The sequence below is a fragment of the Natator depressus genome, chromosome 6, assembly GCF_965152275.1.
Source record: "Natator depressus isolate rNatDep1 chromosome 6, rNatDep2.hap1, whole genome shotgun sequence".
Taxonomy (NCBI): domain Eukaryota; kingdom Metazoa; phylum Chordata; order Testudines; family Cheloniidae; genus Natator; species Natator depressus.
In genome coordinates, this window is record NC_134239.1 from 74260912 (window position 1) to 74281705 (window position 20794).

Sequence of the window (20794 nt, forward strand, 5' to 3'; positions counted from 1 at the left end):
GTACCATTGTGTTAAATTACTCTTGGCTGTGTCTTTTCTCTGTCCTTATTTATCCTTAGATTCTGAATTCTTCAGTTATATTACCCTCTGAATTTAAACTTCTGTTAAATCTACTGCACACTTTTCCTGAGCTAACTAAATTTAGTAGGACTTGAGGTCAGTAATGTTCTTTTGTTCTATTTCTTATTGATTTTTCAGGAGGGCTCGCTATTCTTCTTTGTGTCAGTTGTCAAAGCTATCAGAGTTACTATTTGTACACTTTTCAGAACATTAATTAAAACAATTTACAGATCCATGGAGTGCCCTTGACATGACTGGGCTGGAAGATTCCTATTTATCCTACCTTTTGGTCTTGAAAGAATTTGCTTCTCTTAGCCTGAATGACTACTTGTTGGCAGAATTAAAAATCTACTTTTAACACATTTCCTAGACCTTCACTTTTAGAACTCCATGATGGTAAACCTCATGTGTTTTATTGTGAAGTCTGTGTATTAAGGAAATGGAAAATTTCTTACCAATAATTTCCTTTCTGCTAGCAGCATCTCCCACAATTCTACACACCCTAGATGGCCCATGAATCAAGGATCAAATATCAAGTGGAATCGTTACCATATCACCATCTTTCTTGGTCTAATGTAGTAATTTTGTTATTTCTGGAATAATTGTTCAAAATGTTATCCAAGATTTACAGCTTCGGAATAACTCATCTGGCAGCAAGCAGGAGGGGCAGGGCTGTGCCAAAACACTGATCTGCCTCTGTAAACTGCAAAGAGAGGAGATCTGCTGAGATGTCCATTATTGTGGGAGGTGCTGCTAGCAGAAAGGAAATTATCGGTAAGAAATTTTCCAATTTCCGTTCTGCAGGCCAGTATCTCCCACAATGCTAGACATCTGGGAAATAGTGAGCAGTTAAAAACACAGAGGAAGAGAGTTATGAAACAAAAGTTTAGCAGGAAAGAATTACCCCCCTTTTTGTGAGCTCGCTTTCATCTGTATTATTTCTGAACCACTGTCTGCAGTGTATTCCTGCCAAAGGAGGCCATCTCTGCAGGAGATAGAAGGTCCCTCTTGTAGTGCTTAATGAAGGTGTTAGCTGTAGACCAAGTGACCATTTTGCAAATTTCCAAAGTGGACACACTTGCTTGTTCCACCCAGGAGGTTGCTAAGGATCTCATGCAATGCACCTTTATCTCTTCTCAGACAGGAGCCTCTCATGATTTTGTAGGCTTCCACAGTACATAGTCTAATCCTCCTAGCGATGGAGGACTTGGAAGCCTTGAGTCCCTGGCATTTCAGGAGGAAGGACACAAATAGGGACCTGATCTTTTTGTGGATTCTTGTATGCTTGAGATTTTTTCAGTGCTCTTCTGACATCTAAGGTACGCCATGACTTTTCAGTTGGATGTTGTTTGGTATAGAAAGAAAGAAGCACAGCGTCTTGGGAAGCATAGAAGGAGGAATTTACCTTAGGAAAAAAAGAATTCTGGTATCCTGAACACCACTTTGTCTTTGTGGAACAAGCAGTAAGGCTCCTGTATAGATAAGGCTGTCAGCTTTTGCCTGGTGGACATGACAGCTACTAAGAAACAAGTCTTAATGGATAAATAAAAGGCTGACTCTAAAGTCACAGGCTCAAAGGGATGGCTTGTCAAGGCTCTCAAAACTAGTGGTAGGTCCCATTTTGGGAAGAGTGGCCTGACAGCTGGTCTGGCTAATTGGACTGTTCAGACGAATCTGGCTACCTGTGGATTGTCTGCCAGGGAGCCCAAGGATCCTGCAAATAGCATACTACTAAGAGCCTGACATGCAATGGCACCGAGCTGAAGGCCTCAGTCTATGCCTACTTGGAGAAAGTCCAGAATGGCTGGAATTCCTGGATTTCTGGCATTTGCACTATGCTCCTGTCACAATTTGTTAAATATTGACCAGATAGAGGAGTGTGCTTTTACCGTTGATACACACATACAGGCAAAAAGCAATGTCTTAATGACTCTGGAGGACAAACCGAGACTTTCTAGTTATTCCCTCTCAACAGCTAGGTTGTTAGCTGAAGCCATTTTGGGTCTGGATAAAGAAGAGGACCTTGTGAGGGTATGTCCTGTCTCCACAGAAGCTGGTGTGTGGACTCCAGTGTCAGCTCTATCAGGTCTGAGAACCAAGGTCTCCTCAGCCAATGAGGAGTTTTCAGTATTACCATCGCCTGTTCTTGTTTTATTTTCTGGACCACCTTCCCAGAAAGACATGAAGTGAGCCCTGAGGCCAACTCTGCAATAAAGCATCTGTCTTGATGCAGCTGCCTCCCTTGTGAAGTATTTTGGCCTCTTTGCATTGGTACAGTTTGTGAACAGGTTGGCTGAAGGAAGGCCAAACGTCTGAACAACGAGATCAAAACCCTTGTGATTCAGGCACCACTCCGAGTTGTTGACTCTATGCCTGCTGAACCCTTTGGTTCAGGTCCCCTTTGATGTGGGTCGCTCTGAGGGAAAAGAGGAGCTGTTCCGCCCACCTCATTATTTCCATTGCTTACATGTGCAGTGCCAGACTCTTCATTTCGCCCTTGGTTGTTTAAATATGCAATCACAATTGTACTGTCTGATTGAACCAGATTGTTTTGCCTTAGAACCTTTGCAGAACTAGCTTAACTGCTCTGAGAGGTTTATGCTGTGAGCCTTTTCCTCCTGGCTCCAGAGGCCCTAGGCTGTTTAGGTCTGCAAATGAGCTCCCCAGCCCTCCAGGCTGGTGTTGGTTGTAAGGATGAAAGGATCTGGAAGGCAGATGGGCATGCCTTTATGGACATTGTTGTGGCTGTGACCACTGTAAGGAGTTGAACACTTGTGCTGGAAACCATATTTGAGCTTTCATGTTTTTTGGGAAGTCGTCCCAGACTTTTAGTATGAAGACTTGAAGATTTCTGATGCATGACGGTGCCAATGGAGTACCCCTATGCACGACACCAGGAGTCCTATCAGTTGAAGGGTATGGTAGGTCTTTTGCAGCTCTGAACCAAGAAAATAAATTCCAGGATGGAACAAGAGAACTTTTCTTGGTACTGATGATGAAGATGCCCACCTTGAAGAGATTCAACACCTGAGAGGTGGCCCTGTAGCTGACTGCAATGGAGCTCTGATCAGGATGTCATCTAGGAAAGGGGACAGGTGAGTTTCCTGCAATCTGAGTCTAGCTATTATCACCAGTAACCTATTTGTAAGAACCCTGGCCAAATGGAAGTGTTTGCTACTGATAATGTTTGCTGCTGGAGATTAACCTCAGAAGTCTGAGGTGACATGGTCTCATGAGGATATGGAGATATGCAGCTGCTAGAACTACTTAAGTAAAGAAGTCCCCCAAGGACAGGGATGACACCATAGATGCCAGGATCTCCATCTGAAACTTCATTTTCTTCTTCCACTTGCTGATCCTTTTGAGGTTCTGATACCATCCATACACTTCTATACAATGAAGAATCATAGAATAAAAAAACCAGGGAACTGTAGGACTGGAAGGGACTTTCGGAGGTGATCCAGTGCAGTCCCCTGCAGTTAAGGCAGGACTATGTAATAGCTAGACCATTTCTGACAGGTGTTTGTCTAACCTGTTCTTAAAACTTCCAATAATGGAGTTTCCACAGGCAATTTGTTCCAGCGCTTAAGTACCATGACAGTTAGGAAGTTTTTCCTAATGTCCAACCTAAACCACTTGCTGCAATTTAAGTCCATTGCTTCTTGTCCTACCCTCAGAGGTTCTCAAGAACAATTTTCACCCTCCTTCTGTAATAACCATTTATGTACTTGAAAACTGTTATCGTGTCCCCTCTCAGTCTTCTCTTCTCCAGACTAAACAAACCCAATGTTTTCAATCTTTCCACATAGGTCATGTTTTCAAGATATTTAATTATTTTTTGGTCTTCTCTGTATTTTCTCCAATTTGTCCACATCTTTCCTGAAATGTCGTACCCAGAACCGGACACAATACTCAGCTGATTCCTTATCAGCAAGGAGTAGAGCAGAAGAATTATTTCTCATGTCTTGCTTACAACACTCCTGCTAATACATCCCAGAATCATGTTCACTTCTTTTGCAAAAATTCTACACTGTTGACTCATACTTAGCTTGTGATCTACTATAAACCCCAGACCCCTTTCCGTATTACTCCTTCCTAGGCAGTCATTTCCTATTTTGTATGTGTGCATTTGATTGTTCCTTCCTAAATGGAGTACTTTGCATTTGTCCTTCTTGAATGTCATCCTATCTACTTCAGACCATTTCTCTAGTTTGTCCAGATCTTTTTGAATTTTAATTCTATCCTCCAAAGCACTTCCTACCCCTCCCAGATTTATATCATCCACAAACTTTATAAGTGTACTCTCTATGCCATTATCTAAATAATTTATGAAGATTAAGAAGATGGAGCAAAAGTGGAACCAAGAGAACCTTTCTTCTGTTGAAACACTCTCTGTGACTCCCATATCCAGAAGATGGCATATTTCATCCTGGATCAGATTGTGTTTTATGGGGTTGTTGGAGATGGGTAACTGGATGAAGAATGGATGGGGTGGAGCCTGCAGCTTGATGGAGTATCCCTGGCTCACTATTTCCCTAACCCATTTGTCTGTCATCAATGAAAACCAATTCTCTAGAAAATGGGAAATACTGCCATTTCAGCTCTGGAGGGAAGCCTATGCAATCTTTGTCAAAGTGGATTTTGCAAGGGCTGAGGTCCCTCTGGACTTTCTCCCTGGACCTTGATTCCACTGTTTTCCCTTGGGGAATCTGCTGTCCCTTTTCTGGTACCTCTGTGAGGATGATGAGCGAAAGGAACGCCTCTCTCCCTAAAGGCTGGTCTATATTCCCTTTTGAGGGCGCTTGGAGGGGAAGAGAAAGACACTTTGGATTTGCAGCACTGTCAGCCACCACCATATCTAGCCTTTTTCTCCAAAAAGGAGGGAGCCTGTAAACTTGGCCAAGCATAGCACTTGATTAGAGTGAACATCTCACCTTCCAGGGGTTGGAGCCATAAGTGGCGCCTGGCTACTGAGCTGGAGACCATGGCTTAGGCTGAGAACCTTATTGCATCCTCTGAAGTATTGGCGACAAAAACTGTTGGTAGGGAGACTTTCTTTAAAGTGGAGCCAAAGTCAGCATGATCTCTGTCTTTAAGGGATTTGAGATCTTCCAGCCATGAAAGAGATGTTGGGACAGTGGTGGAGGAGGTTTCAATGCCCTTTCTGGGAGTGGTCTCCATTTTTCTATTGCTGGGGTCATTAATGAAGAACTCCCTTTCTGAGGGAATAACCATATCCTTGGTGAGGGATGCTACAGCTAGATCTTGAGGTCACTGTTGTTAATGTGTTTGCCCTATCAGTCTTGTTCCATTCAACACTAATCACCTCCTTGAAGAAGGACTGAAGAGATATTGCAGCCCCAGGGAAAGATGTTGAGGGGAGAAATTTACTCTGAGACTTACTCTCAGGAGCCTGCCCAGAGGGATTTCAGAGCGAGACAGCTCAGCTTCCTCAGTGGAGGAGGAGTCAGAAGACTCATATCTCCTAGGTTTTTATTTTGCCTTTTTCCCCCTCCTTTTTACCCTTTTTAGGATTTTTAACCTTTTCTGTGAACTTTGGGAGTGTAGAATCTCTGCTTCAGCTGTGGTGAGGCATTCTTGTAGCTTGCTCTCCTTAGGGCCTGGTGAGGTCTGTCTTGGAATTCTCCTGATTGGGTCCTATTTCACTGGAAAGTGGGGGGCACTCACTGTCAGAGCCCTTCTGGTCAGCTTGGGAGGGAAGGGGGCTGATTAGAAACCCTACTTATTTCCCCAAAACACTAAGAACGCACTTTAGGGAGGGGGACTTGTGGCCCCACAAGTGTCCCCTCTTTCTGCTCTTCAGGGATCATCCTGGGGATTTATATCCTCTCAGTTGAGTGGTCAGGGTTCTCCTCACTTTTGGAGCCTCTCCTTGCTCTGCATTGGGGTTCCTGGTCCATTGTTCCCTCATTGCTCTGTCGGCGGGTAGGGCATCCCCCTTACCCATCTGATTTATAATCGGAGTTAGGAACAGAAGGCTGGGTGTACACTGGGAACAACTTGTCATTGCTAAGCCTGGGAAGGCTGCCTCACACAGATTTTACCTGGTGCTTGTTTGGCTGCTCTGCCAACTCTGCAAGGGGCAGAGTAGCCATCAGGGAGATGCTGCAGTGGAAACTCAGGGAGGGTTAAACCACCAAAGGGTTAACTGACTTAGGGAGGAGGAGGGATGCTGAGGAGGGAAAACTGTTCCCCACTGCCCCAAAAAAACTGGACAGAGAAGTTAACATAGACAGAGCAAGGAAGGGAACAAAAGAAACTGCCAAAAGAGTCTGGAAGCAAGCAGGAGCAGTGGGGACATGGCCAGACTGTGCGGTGCCAAATGCTGATCAGCCTCTGGGAGGTGCAGAGAGAGGAGAGCAGCGCGGACGTTCAGAACTGTGGAGAAGTTGGGCTGCAGAAAAGAACGGCTACTTATCTTGGTTACTTACCTTATAGTACTGTGGGCCTTTGAGATATATTGTACAAATAGATTCCACTTGGTACACCTGCACCCCATTTGTGAGAGACCAGATTCTTTTGATGAATAGTGTTCACTGGGGCCTAGATGTTCCCAGGCCCCTCCACCCAAGAGCATAAAGGGAAGAATGGGCCTAACCATCCCTCAATGCCCTCACCAATACAGGACCCCAGGGGGGCAGGATTTCATAATAGGAAAGAAAGGCAGTTGGTGGAATCCATCTAGAAAACATATCTCACAGAACCACAGTTACTGTACAGTAAGTAAGTGACTGTTCTTGCTTCTTCAAGTGATTGTCCACAGGAATTCTATGCTTGGTGATTGACAAGCGGTTGTCTGTTTGCTTGAAGGTGGGTAGTAGGAATTCTGCTTAAGCACTGACTCCAGAACAGCCATAGCAAAGTGAGCTTCTGATCTGGAAGCCTCTAACAATGTGTCTTGTAAAGGTGTGGACTGAGATCTATGTAGCTCCCCTACAGATTTTACCCCTGGGGGAATTCTGTGCCAAAAATTAAAAATTCTGTGCACATTTTAAAATTCTGCATATTTTATTTGTCAAAATAACATAATATAATCATATCCGTTTCAATTATTTTTGGTAATTTATTTCAAAATACCTGTCAGCAAGTATGCCTGTAACAATAAAGACAACAAAAAAGATTCAGGAAATGTTTGGTTTTTTTTACAAATAGATTCCTTACTAGGTATATTAATACAGAACTTTGAGTAATAATTCATTTAAACTACAATACAGAAACACATTTCCCGCACCCCTCAGAAGCAGTGCAAAGGCTTGGGAAGTCAGGGGTAATGGAGCAGCTGAGGGAGAGGGAAGTAATTGCCTGGGAGTGAACCTGGAGGGTTGCTGGGTGTGGGTGGGAGAAGTATGGAACAGGTTTGGGAGTGCACAAGAGAGATTATTAGGGAGCTGGGAAGCCTCCCCCTTGCAGACCCTGGCTGACCCCTAACCTCTCCCATTCGGTCAGGCACATCTGCCCCTGTTCCCTTGTGTCCCTACACCTCCCTTCCCCCTGTCCCCAAGTGTCCCTGCACCCCCACTCAGCCACTTCCTCCCCCCCATCCCCATGTGGCCTGCATCCCCACTCAGACTCCCCCTATACCCATATGTCCCAGCACCCCCACTCCTATTCAGCTCCTGGCTCAATGCTGTCACCCATTAGGTCTGTCCCCCGTCCTCCCCCGACTAGCCATTCTGAACCACAGTTTGTGTGACCCCAGCAGCCTTGAGTGCCCCGCTCTGTCTGTTCCCCCCACATCCCATACTTCCTCACTTGGCTTTGCTATGAGGAACACAACCAGTGCCCCCTCCCTCTCAGAGTCTGGCTACTCTAGCCCATGACTCAGCTGCCCTCTGTTCTGCGGCCAAAGCAGCCCCTGGTGGGCAAAAGGTGTACTTGCAGCCTCTCTCCAGCAGAATCTATTTTTTGTGGGGGACATAAATTTTGTGAGTGCCCAGTGGAACAGAATATCTCCAGGAGTAAGATTTCAGAAACAAGGAAATTCTTCAAACAGGCAGCAGCAGAGGCTGCCTGAGCTCTAGTGGAATGAACTCTAAAGTGACTAGGTGGATATAACTTGGCTAGCACTCAAAATGTTCCTATACAGTCACAGAGCCACTTAGATAATGTCTCTGAAGGGATAGTGCCTGTCCTTTAACCCTCTCTGAAAAGGGTATAAATAGCTTAGGGTGTTCCTGAATAATTTTGTTCTGTCGATGTAAAATGACAGTACCTTTACAATATGTGAAGTTTAGGTTCCTCTGAGGAAGAGTGAGTCTTTGGGAAGAATATTGGGATATAAATTAGTTTACATGGAATTCTGAAACAACGTTGGGATGAGGCCTGAGTGTGACCCTGTCCTTATGAAATAGTATGTAAGGCAACCTGCTATGAGGGCCTGAATCTTCCCTATTCTTTGACCTGCTGTAATGGTCACTAAAAAGGCAGCCTTCATTGTCAGACGGTATAGTGAGCTGGTTGCTAGGGGCTCTAATGGGGACACATCAATCCTGCTAGTACTATACGGAGGTGCCAAGGGAGAGAAGGGGATGGCAAACAAAAGGAGAAACATGAATGAGACCCTTAATGAACCTTACCACTTTAGGGTGGGAAAATACAGTATGGTCTTATATAGGAGTGCAATATGCAGATATTGCTGTTAGATAGAGCCATATGGAGCTGACAGAAAGTCTAGATTGTACCATGGCTAGCAGATAGTCCAATACTGCAGAAATGGGTGTTGTGAAGGAAGACAGATGGTGCTGAGATCCCCACACAGAAGCGAAAAGTCAGTCTAGTTGAGGCTTTCCTGCTTTGGAACAGAACATTCTGAACGTCAGCTGAACAGCCTCTTTTGGTGGATATCATCCAGCTAGCATCCAAGCTGTTATATGTAAGGAGGTTGAATATGGGTGCAGGGTTTAACCATTATTCTGCGAGACTATGTCAGGAAGAGCTGGCAAGGTGGTCAGTGGCTGCATAGAAATGTTAATTAGGTCCAAATACCAGAACTACACGGCCCAGGCTGAAGCTATCATAATCATCAGACCTATGTGTTGCCTCAGTTTCCTCAGAACCATTGTATTATGGGAATCAGTGGAAAGGCATACATCAGTCCCAGTGTTCAGGGGATGAAAAAGATATCTGGCCAGGGAGCCTGGACTGAAATCCCCAATAGAACAAAATGTTTGACACTTCTTGTTCTGGTGTGTGGCAAATAGGTCTACTTCTGGGAATTCCCACTTAAGAAAGATGTTCTGCAGGACTTAATATTTGACAGACCATGAGTTATTGTTGAGAAGTGTGTGCTAAGTCGATCTGCCAAAGTATTCTGAAGACTAGGAAGGTACCGAGCCACTGGTGTGATGTAATTCGGAATGCACCAACCTATTTATGCATAAGTTATACTTATCATAGAATCATAGAAGATTAGAGTTGGAAGGGACCCCAGGAGGTTACTAGTCCAACCCCCTGCTCAAAGCAGGACCAACCCCAACTAAATCATTCCAGCCAGGGCTTTGTCAACCCGAGCCTTAAAAACCTCTAAGGATGGAGATTCCACCACCTCCCTAGGAAACCCATTCCAGTGCTTCACCACCCTCCTAGTGAAATAGTGTTTCCTAATATCCAACCTAGACCTCCCAAACTGCAACTTGAGACCATTGCTCCTTGTTCTGTCATCTGCCACCACTGAGAACAGCTTAGCTCCATCCTCTTTGGAACCCCCCTTCAGGTAGTTGAAGGCTGCTAGCAAATGCCCCCTCACTCTTCTCTTCTGCAGACTAAATAAGCCCAGTTCCCTCAGCCTCTCCTCATAAGTCATGTGCTCCAGCCCCCTAAATGATTTTCGTTGCCCTCTGATGGACTCTCTCCAATTTGTCCACATCCTTTCTGTAGTGGGGGGGGGGCAAAACTTGACGCAATACTCCAGATGTGGCCTCACCAGTGCCGAATAGAGGGGAATAATCACTTCCCTCAGTCTGCTGGCAATGCTCCTACTAATGGAGCCCAATGTGCCGTTAGCCTTCTTGGCAACAAGGGCACACTGTTGACCCATATCCAACTTCTCGTCCACTGTAATCCCCAGGTCCTTTTCTGCAGAACTGCTGCTTAGCCAGTCGGTCCCCAGCCTGTAGCAGTGCATGGGATTCTTCCATCCTAACTGCAGGACTTTGCACTTGTCCTTGTTGAACCTCATCAGATTTCTTTTGGCCCAATCCTCCAATTTGTCTAGGTCTCTCTGGACCCTATAGCGTATCTACCTTTCCCCCCAGCTTAGTGTTATCCACGAACTTGCTGAGGGTGTAATCCATCCCATCATTGAGATCATTAATGAAGATGTTGAATAAAACTGGCCCCAGGACCGATCCCTGGGGCACCCCGCTTGATACCATCTGCCAACTACACATCGAGCTATTGATCATGACCCATTGGCCATATCAGCCAAACTCTAAATAACATGTGGCTTATTATCAGGTCCTCCTTTCTAAGTATGACTATATAAAATGAGATAAGTTGTCTCAATTTGTACACAAGCTTCAAAAAAAACATCAAGAGGAGATGATGGTCTCATTTCTTCAGGACCTTCTCTCTGGGTGTAGATTTGGGAGATCCCTGCTCTTCTAATGTTTTCTGGACAGCAGTCACTCCAAGTAAACCCAGTACTGGGTGGGAATAAAACTATTCAAATCTCATGGAAGGGATCTGATACCTCCGGTCAGCTCACTTTGATGTGGAAAGGATGGGCATTTGCATGTAGCATGGATCTTTTGCAGGCTCCCACAGTCCTTCATTTATGGCCATCATGAGCCTGCTGGGCGTGGAAAAGTGTAAGATGTCCTGGAGTTTATGTGTTTTTTTCTTTACCACTTCCATTGGTATATCCAGGGTCTGTGGGACAGCTTGAAGTCCTCCACTGAGGCAGACATAGAAAGGTTCACAGCCTCATCCAGGTGAGATCACATTGAGGACCAGTTGTTCTTCCCCTTGCACTTGAGGCTCTTCTTCACTTTCATCCTCCTGCCTGTCCAGGACCTCAGGCTGTACTATCTGACCTGGCTGGAATGACCTATACTGCTTCTTTGAGGAGGGGGATCCAGCTGTGGAAATGGCAGACGATGCAAGCATTCTAGAATTTGACTGCACTCCCTCGGTCATCCCATAGGGCCATAGTTAGTAGGGTTATGAACACTGAGCTGGTATCAGGAGGGATGCTCCCTATGAATCCCAGGTCTCTTTCTGCTACCTCTCAGAATCCTCTCAAGAATCCCTTCCTGAGAGCAAAAACGATTCAGCCAGTTCCAAGAACTAGGCTAAGGAAAAATAAATTGTTTTGCAATGTGAAAAAAATTCTGGTGACCTTTTCTTTGGGAAGTTCTAACATCCCCAAGAACCTGTACAACCTTAAGTCATTCCCCTTGTTTTTATGCATTATGATACGGTCTTTAGTTACATTATCACATACCATTTTTTCCTGAGGACCCCTGCCTCATTCAGTGAACAAGGTGGATCTGCTCTGGGGTTGAATCAGGGCTATGTAGTAAAGTGTCATTTGGTGCGGAAGTTGGAAGGTGTGTAGGACAGCTGGTTGGAATTTTTTTGATGGAATGGATTTTTCCATCAGAAAATGTTGATTCAACAACATCAAAATGTTTTGAAGGAATGTGACAAGTTAGACTAAATTCCAGTGGAAACCAGGCAGATTTCTAAACTTGCCTGGTCTTCTCCCTACTTGCTGGCTCCTAAGTAGTGCACGTTCCTGAATCCATGGCAGCCCAGGGGTGTTGCCTCAGAGCTGGAGTTCCCAGGGCTTCCATGATCCCTGAGCTTCCTGACTCCCAGGACTCCTGACAGCTCAGGGAGCCTCAGGGAACACATCAAAAATGTCAAAACAAAATGTTATTTTGACTGTTTCTAAACAAAATTATTGGAATTCCCATTCCACAGAAATTTCAAACTTTCATTCTTTTTTGGAATTTTTTTTTAAATATCAGAACTTTCCTCAGAGGAGGAATGCTGGTTTCTAGCCAGCTCTAGTCTGTAGAGAACGAAGCTTGGGAATCCAGGAAGAGAAGAAAACAGTCTCATGGCAAAGGTAGTGGAATGCTGCCCTGGAGAACTGCATTCTGTCCCTGCTTCTACCAAATTCTTCTTATGTAATGCCAGGTAACCACTTATACCAAACTATTAAGTGTGTGTTCCTCATTTTCTGGGTACCTGACTTGAGACTCTGGAATCTGATTTATAGAAGTGCTGAGCACCCACAGCTGAAACTGGTATATGCTAAATAATGCCAATTATTCCTCTCCTCATGGGAGTGTTGTGAATTCTTGTGAAGCACTCAGAAATTATAATGATGTGTGCCATAGCAAGTATGTTCAGAGCAGATCTTGAAGAGTGTACAGTAAATAAGCAGTGGTGCCACACACTGACCAATGAAGAGAAAACAAAATATTGAATAGCTGCTCATTATGTGAACACCATCCATTCTGTGCAATGAATGAGGCAGGGACCTGTGGAAAACACAATCATGTAAGCACCAGAATGCATATGCACAAAGGGACTAAATTAAGGTTTCATATGTAACCTTAAAACTGGCATATCAAAACTTCTGAGTGCTTGACATTGTAATTACAATAATCTTCTTTTAACACAGTTTTTGCAATATATAAGAACATAAGAATGGCCATACTGGGTCAGACCAAAGGTCCATCTAGCCCAGTATCCTGTCTTCCGACAGTGGCCAATGTCAGGTGCCTCAGAGGGAATGAACAGAACAAGTAATCATCAGGTGATTCAGTCCCTGTTGCTCATTCCCAGCTTTTGGCAAACAGAGGCTAGGGACACCATCCCTGCCCAACCTGGTTAACAGCCATTGATGGACCTATTCTCCATGAATTTATCTAGTTCTTTTTTGAACCCTGTTATAGTCTTGGCCTTCACAACATCCTCTGGCTAACAGTTCCATGGGTTGACTGTGCGTTGTGTGAAGAAATACTTCCTTTTGTTTGTTTTAAACCTGCTGCTATTAATTTCTTTTGGTGAGCCCATACACATATATGTGTGTGTGTGTGTTAAGTACAGCCATATTTATATTTGTTCCTGAAAAATAGACTGATTATATACTGATAATGTACAATAATGCAGCGTTCAGACTTTGTAATGTGAAATGGGGAAAGGGGTTAAAGTCTTTTGTGGAATGCTTGAAGAGTATCATCCCCAGTAAATTATTTAGAATACTTAAAAAGAAAGGGAGTACTTGTGGCACCTTAGAGACTAACAAATTTATTTGAGCATAAGCTTTCGTGAGCTACAGCTCACTTCATCAGATGCATTCAGTGGAAAATACAGTGGGGAGATTTATATACACAGAGAACATGAAACAATGGGTGTTACCATCACTCTCGTTACAGCGTGTATGGTAACACCCATTGTTTCATGTTCTCTGTGTATATAAATCTCCCCACTGCATTTTCCACTGAATGCATCCGATGAAGTGAGCTGTAGCTCACAAAACTTATGCTCAAATAAATTTGTTAGTCTCTAAGGTGCCACAAGTACTCCTTTTCTTTTTGCAGATACAGACTAACGCGGCTGCTACTCTGAAACCTTAGAATACTTAATGATTGTTGAAATCTTGGCCATTCCAAACATTTAAAAAATGCTTTCCAGAAGATTTCAGAGTCTCAGGTATAATCTCTGGTGGAGATGATGTGGCACTATCCACAGAGGGTGACTCCATCAGAGATATGATAAATTATCTAAATCCCTCCCTTTGATTTTAGAGTGGCACATCACTGTCTTTAACTACTGTTGGATGCTGTATCCCATCTGACATGAACAGTCTGGAAATGCCACTCCCATTGGCTATTATTGCTGTTACAGTCCTAGAAAACATTTTAAATGCAAAGAAAAAATAAAGCGAATAGAATTTTACATAGGTGAAATTTTAAAATATGTCATTCTAACAATTAGAGACCCATATGATATTCAGAGCTTCATTTATTAGCATTCCACTAAGTTCATAGCACTCTTTATGAACTAACTTTTTTAACCATATATTCAAAGTAAATTGATCTGTTGAATTATTAATACTATAGTTTCTCACCTGTTGTTGTCTACATAACGTATCAGCATTGGATAGAAGGCATAGAGGTCTCGGCAAAGAACTGCAAACTCATCTAGAATGAGTAGCTCTGCTTCTTGGGTATCACTTTTACTGTCTGCTCTTAGTTGCTCCTCCTCCATTACTATCTTTATAGCTTTCTTCTTTAGTTTCTCCAGAGTTGGAATAAAGTGGGTTTTCAACAGATCAGGCCTGGCTTTGCTGATGATAGGCTGAGCATAAACTGCACATTTAAAGAAAAAAGTAATTCCCAATTGATTTAATCTTGTTAATGCTAATGCTTTTTATTTCTATAGCACTTTTTCATCCAGTGATCTTGGACCATCTTATACCCGCTAATAAAGCATCTCAGTAACCTTGTGAGGTAGTTGTTATATAGAGAGTGATAACAACATATAACTGGGAATCTGGAATGCATAAATTATAAACCTAGATTTGTTACCTAATCCAATTATGGCTTTTGGTAAATCACACCTCTGTGACTCAAACTATCAAATTTGTGTAAAATTGGAGTTATAATACAAATACTTTTCTGTCAGAAATATTGTGAAGTTCAGTTTGATAGCATCTATAAAGTAACCAGAACATGAAAAAAGCCATCGACGTACTAAGCGTTATTGTTATTTCATCACCTTCACAGATGGGAAACAGAGAGAATAAACTTGCTCAAGGTCACAGAGCTAGTTCATAGAAGAATTAGCAACATAACGCAGGTCTCTTGAGTTTCTAAAGACCATGCTGTAAACACTACATAATACTCCCTCCTTAAGTGAATATAGGGCCAGATCTTGTGAGCACTGGGCTTTCTGATCAGTTGGCAAAGTTCTTATTGATTTCAATGGAGTTTCCCATGGTGTGTGAAAGGGAGTGAGTTATTCACAGAACTGCTTGGAAGGAAGCATCTCTAGAGCTGAAAGGATACTTAACCCTTCTGACAAAATTTCTATAAAATTTAATAGAAAATTATAATCTTTTGCAGGCTTTCTGAATCATTTAATGGAAAATTATACCCCTATATTCTATAAAATGATTAAAAAATCCTAAAGAAAGGATAACATTCTCTTTTAAATTCTATAGAATTTAGAGTAATTTCTATAAATACATACTAAATTCTTTGGGACTTTTCTGCAAGGTCAATCTTTCTGGCTATTCAATACGTGACCATATCAGTAGAGATGCCAACTAAAGCACCTTGATGTGGCACGGTCATCTGGAATGTAGACTTCTAATTGGATTCTTCACACCATATTTATTTTATGGCCCTTTTCCTCACACTTTTTGTGTTTTTGCCTTGCTAGGCTATCAGCAATTTGATTCATGTACCATATCTTCCTATATTTGTGCGTGGCACTAGGCACATTTTTGATGGCACCACATATATGTAAATAAAACCTTTTTAAAATCAAAACTGCTTCCGCCTAATAATATTTATATTATTTGTAATAACATAATATTCTGAATTTCTTCTTGTTATTAGCTATTACATATCACTACATAACAGTAAAGTAAATGGTAGTAAACAAATTAAATACTACTACGTCTATGGTCATAGCAAATAGTTAGATGCAATTAAACTTAAAAAATTATATTTAGTATAGCTACCTGCAATTCTCTTCATCCAAGATGCTTCATCTATTCCCAGGTTGTTGTTGATGATTTTCAGAATGTTTCCCAGAATGATGCTGAGTTGCTCAGAGGTTACCATTGTACAGCAGGGTCCAGCACTTTTAGGCATATTCTCAGACCCTCTTTCCCACCAGTAGGATAAATAGTTGCATAGCATAGGTAAGGTAACCTCAATCACGTGGGGCATTTCAGTGTATCTGGCCCCAGACTCTGCTAAATCATTAATTTCCTTCATTAATCCATCTAGCTGAGGGATATCTGGACACATTTCTTCAACTGTATCTGGCATACCTAAAACTGCATATTAGGGTAGAAAACAATAATGTTTAATTTAAATACGGTATTTGTGTGTGTGTTTGCAAGGTCTAAATGTTTTAAAAACAAAGAATTAGGGGTTAAATAAAATAAGTAATTTAGGATTGAATCCTGCCCCTTCTGCTGTGCATGGCTGTGACAGGATTTGGGGGTTGAGAATGTGACCCTCCCAAATGCCACATTTTACCGAGGTAGTACATTAGTCATTATAAAGTGGCTGTGGAGCTCTCTGAAAGCTAGATGGGATGATTCCGACCCCCATAGAGCTAGCTGGTGTCCAGCCCAGCTACATGGGCTAGGTGCAGGACCGAGGATTTAGACCATACTGCTGATCTAGCATGTTACGTTTTCAAAGTGCTGGACAAATAATAACTACTCACAACTCTCCTGTGAGTTAGTACACTATTATCCCCATTTTACAGTTGGGGAAACAGGCAAAGAGAGGTTAAGTGATATGCCCAGTGGTTCAGTGTCACAGCTGAGATTAGAACTAACTTTTTCCTAGCTCCCAGACCCAATCTCCTTCACTAGATCATGCCACCACTCTCCATGAAAAGATGAGATTAGTCAGTTACATTTCGGAGACAGAAACTTGAACTAAATAATAACAGCTGAATGTAACTAGTGAAAAAAATTAGTTTGTGCTGAGAAACATGATCTGTATGTGTTTGTCACAGTGCAGCTTTCCCCTCTCCTGCTACTTTAACAGCCAATTCCCCAACTGACCATCCAGCCGACTCCACTGCCTGACATGTCAGAACAACTTGCCTGTCCCCATTGCTACTTTTGTTAGATATAGCTGCCAGGTACGGAAGCTACAGGCAGTTGCTTTCATGATAGGTTTGTTTGACTTTGTTTGTTTTGGAAGGGTGTTGGTCTGAAGACAAGGCAGAGCAATAGGGAATTGATGGATTTTTGTGGGAAACAGTCGGAATTGATTGATTTTATTTTGGCAGACAGCAAATGTCATATGTATCACTGACTGAGGTGAAGAGAGCCAGAGTGTGCCATGAGAGCCAGTCATGCTGCCAGGGATAATGGAGCCCTACAAATCATGTGGAACTAATCCTTTTCTGTCAATCTGGCTAGGGATCCACATGGGTGGGGTCAGAGTCCATCACAGGTTCCCAACTACAATGGCACAAAAAATACTGATGAAGGCCACAATATGATTTCTTAATCCTGGATAAAAAAAACTTTATTTTCTGTTTATACAGGCAAATCTTTGCCCCCCCTAGCCCCCCCCCCCCCAAACCCATTATGCCTTGGATGCACCAAACAGTGTCAGGCAAATGTATTTCTACTCAGATTTTGTAGCGCAGGTGTGCCCTTAGACTAATCCCTAAGTATAAAATTTTATAAAAAGAATCCAAAAGCAATGTTCAGAAAAACAGGTAAGGGAAGCTGTGCCAGCCCAGCTTCAACCACAGTGTAGCAAGGGCCCAAATAGCAAGCAATGGAAGAGCAGGAGAGTTATTTACTCAACCACACTTTTATTTTTCTCATTGTTTAGATTTCTTCCCACTATCTGAAGTGCAGCACATTATATTCTGAAGTACAGTACTTACTGGCTCTCTCTCTGGCAGTTTTTGTGTTGAAGACAGAGAGTGGGTTGTAACTGTTCAGAGAAGGTTCAAGGAATGCTACTGGAATGGCTGCTGCAAGGGATGCTAAGCACTCACCAAGTGCTGGACGCTGTCTGTAAGTGACAGATAATTAATGTGATTTCAAAGGAAAAATCTTTCTTAAAGTTCAGCATGCATTATACAGAGTTATCAATTTTTATTCCTATTTTGTTTACCATTTTATCAAATTATGAATTAATTTGCCACTCTTGGGAAACTGGTTGTGTTTCTCACATGAATATACCTACAGTATATAATAATGCATGATAAGAAACAGGAAAATACAGCAGTATGAAAACCCAGTATAAATGCCACTTCACATTAAAAGTGAATAAACTGTTCTTCAAGGGTTTGTTGTCCTGAAGAAAAGGATATTTGATTATTATAATTTTAATCTCTTAATAAATTAGATTGCAAACCAAGGATTCCGAAATATTTCAGAATAGTATTGTGATACATAGGGTATTTGTTGAATAGCACCACCTCCTGATACACTTCTATAACAATCTTGATGTACATTAATGCATAAAAGTCAGCTAAACAGGAGTAAATCTGTTTGTAAGTGAAGCCTGCAATTACACTTGAAAGCAGCACTGGAGAAAGATGTTTTGTAAAGATCACACTTGCAGACAGTGGAGACAGCAAAATGATGCACTGTTGACAAAATGTGCAAATAAGTTTCCCTGTCCCTGTGAACAGGATATTTGTTTGGCTCTATGAGTAGTAAAGTCCCTTGTTATCCACCATAGAAAGGCTTGAGTTACATTACAAAATAAGCCGTACATGTTTGCAGCATAAAAATGGCAAAAAGGACTAGAGCTATAGAACATTTTACCTGTATCTATAGCTTTTTGCTGCCATTTCCTTTATTTAATTTGACTTCAGCTCCCTAGTCTTCCTTCCCCAACATACAGATGTGCTCACAGCACAGTCTTGCAGATGAGAAGATTTATTATTAGCTATTTCAGGTGTGCCATAAGATGACCCTCTTGAAAATATTTAGATATATATTTTTCTCTCGGTATATAAGAGAAAGAGACCAACTTCAAGAAACATTAAAGAATAAGCCAACATTAATGTGAATCACACTGACCTATCAAGAGTACCCAGGAGTGTAACCACTCAGCCTCAGAAGGCCACACATGGTAGAAAGGCCTTCAGTAGACTGGCCAAAGCAATTAATTCCACCTTGTATTAAACTAAAAGTAGGATCATCCAGTACAAAGAATTCTGGGACGTTGTCACATTAAGCAAGTGAAATGCTATCAACAAATACAAGTAAGCTGAAGAAACATTTTACAATGACAGATACTGAATGAAGAAAATTAGCCCAACATCAAACATACATCTACTGAAATTATAGTGGTTAAGTAAAGAATTTATAACCAACATTTAATTAACAGTTTGCTGGTGATGCAAGGATGAGATTAATTAAAAGTAGCATGGCAGTTTGTTGAAATGACCAGGCATATGGCCCTTCTTGTATTGAGGCCAAGAAACTTGTTTCTAAGACAGACGTGTGATATCAAGCTTAAAGGTTGAAAAATTATCTTTTCTGGAAGCCATCCATAGTCAAAATGAAGCTGTAATAGGTCTGATTACAAAACATGAAAAATCTCTTTCAAATATACATACAGTATGTATTAGTGATTAGTGTTCTCATGCTGGCTTTGCTCTTCTGATGCATGGAGAAAATGCTTACATAGCATCAGAAGTCCATGTAGTTAGTTATCACATTTTAAATATTCAGCCTGCAACTACAGATGGACCATGAACTGTGCACACAAATGGCAGCACTTACATAAGCAATGGAAACCACCTTTGTGTGCACAAATACAAGTGAGGTTAAGGCCCCTCTGTAAATCTGATCCTTAATGTTAACTATCATCAGCAAATTCAGATAAAAACATGATTATCTAACATAAGCACGTACCTACTCCATGTACAAAATTCATATTTCTGTAGACAACTAGGGACTTCTGTGCACAAATCTGGTAATTGCATGTGCAAATATCCCTTTGTACAGATTTTGTGGCTGCAATTTAGGTACCCAGAGCTAAGTTCACTTCAGGGTTTGTGACAACTTCTGCTGGAGAGTCCTTGGGCAAAGAAGGGAGCAGAAGTGGCACAGGGCACCTGCCCCCTCTTGTACACCAGTGACACCACAGAAAACCAAATCAGCCTTACAATAAGTCTGTAAAATTCTCCATTATATATGATGTTATATCTGACTCAGGTCACTTCCAGTTTTCAACAGATTATATGTACTTGTTTATTTATTGCTCCTGCAGTATCTGTTTATCTTGAAGACATTTGTTCTCTGTCAGTTTTACTAGAAGCAAAGATCTGAAGATGTCTTTTATCATAATCTATGGGTGCAGAATATTCAGATTAATGCTGAAATAAAATTTTTAAAACTCAGTAATTACACACTCTACAAATGGGAAACTCTGTGTCAATACATGACATTAGGATAAATTGCCTCATAAAATCCAATAGCCATAAATATTAAAAGATACTGTCTGACTGGCATTTTGTGGACTACGTGAAATGAAGAGATTACCTTGTCCATTTACTAGCAAACGAGTGTTCATTCACAAAGCCCATCAGCATCACTACCAGGAATGTGTAAACTGCAAAAAAGCACCTAAGAGCCTTCCCTGAATCTTTACTCATTTTAAAGCATAAGAACATAAGAATGGCCATACTGGGTCAGACCAAAGGTCCATCCAGGCCAGTATCCTGTCTACTGACAGTGGCCTGTAGGATTCATAAAGGTTTATGCGCTTGGCAACATTCAGGGCACACCCGGAGTGTTGTGTAGGAGTAGTGCACACACAGCTTCTTTCAAGGGCATCAACCTTGGAATCTCGCCAAGATGATATGAACCATGGGAAGCCTCCCAGGACTGGGCTCAAGGCCCGAGAGCAAGGAATGCGGTAGATAGAAATTGGTAAATAAGAATGTTAAACAAAGCCAATGTATTCCTTTTATCTGTTGGAGAATGTAATGCACGGGGGGAGAGAGAGAGAATAAAGGGGAA

The 20794-nt window shown here is 42.0% G+C and overlaps 1 protein-coding gene across 1 annotated transcript in view; it reads right to left on the reverse strand.

The window, feature by feature from the left end:
• RYR3 (ryanodine receptor 3) overlaps positions 1-20794 on the reverse strand; it is a 577606-nt gene that overhangs the window by 131671 nt on the left and 425141 nt on the right. The window contains exons 67-69 of the mRNA XM_074955741.1: positions 17695-17825; positions 15788-16108; positions 14168-14408 (exon numbers count right to left, since the gene is read on the reverse strand). Coding sequence (XP_074811842.1) covers positions 14168-14408; positions 15788-16108; positions 17695-17825 — 693 coding nt within the window. The remainder of the gene's footprint in view (positions 1-14167; positions 14409-15787; positions 16109-17694; positions 17826-20794) is intronic.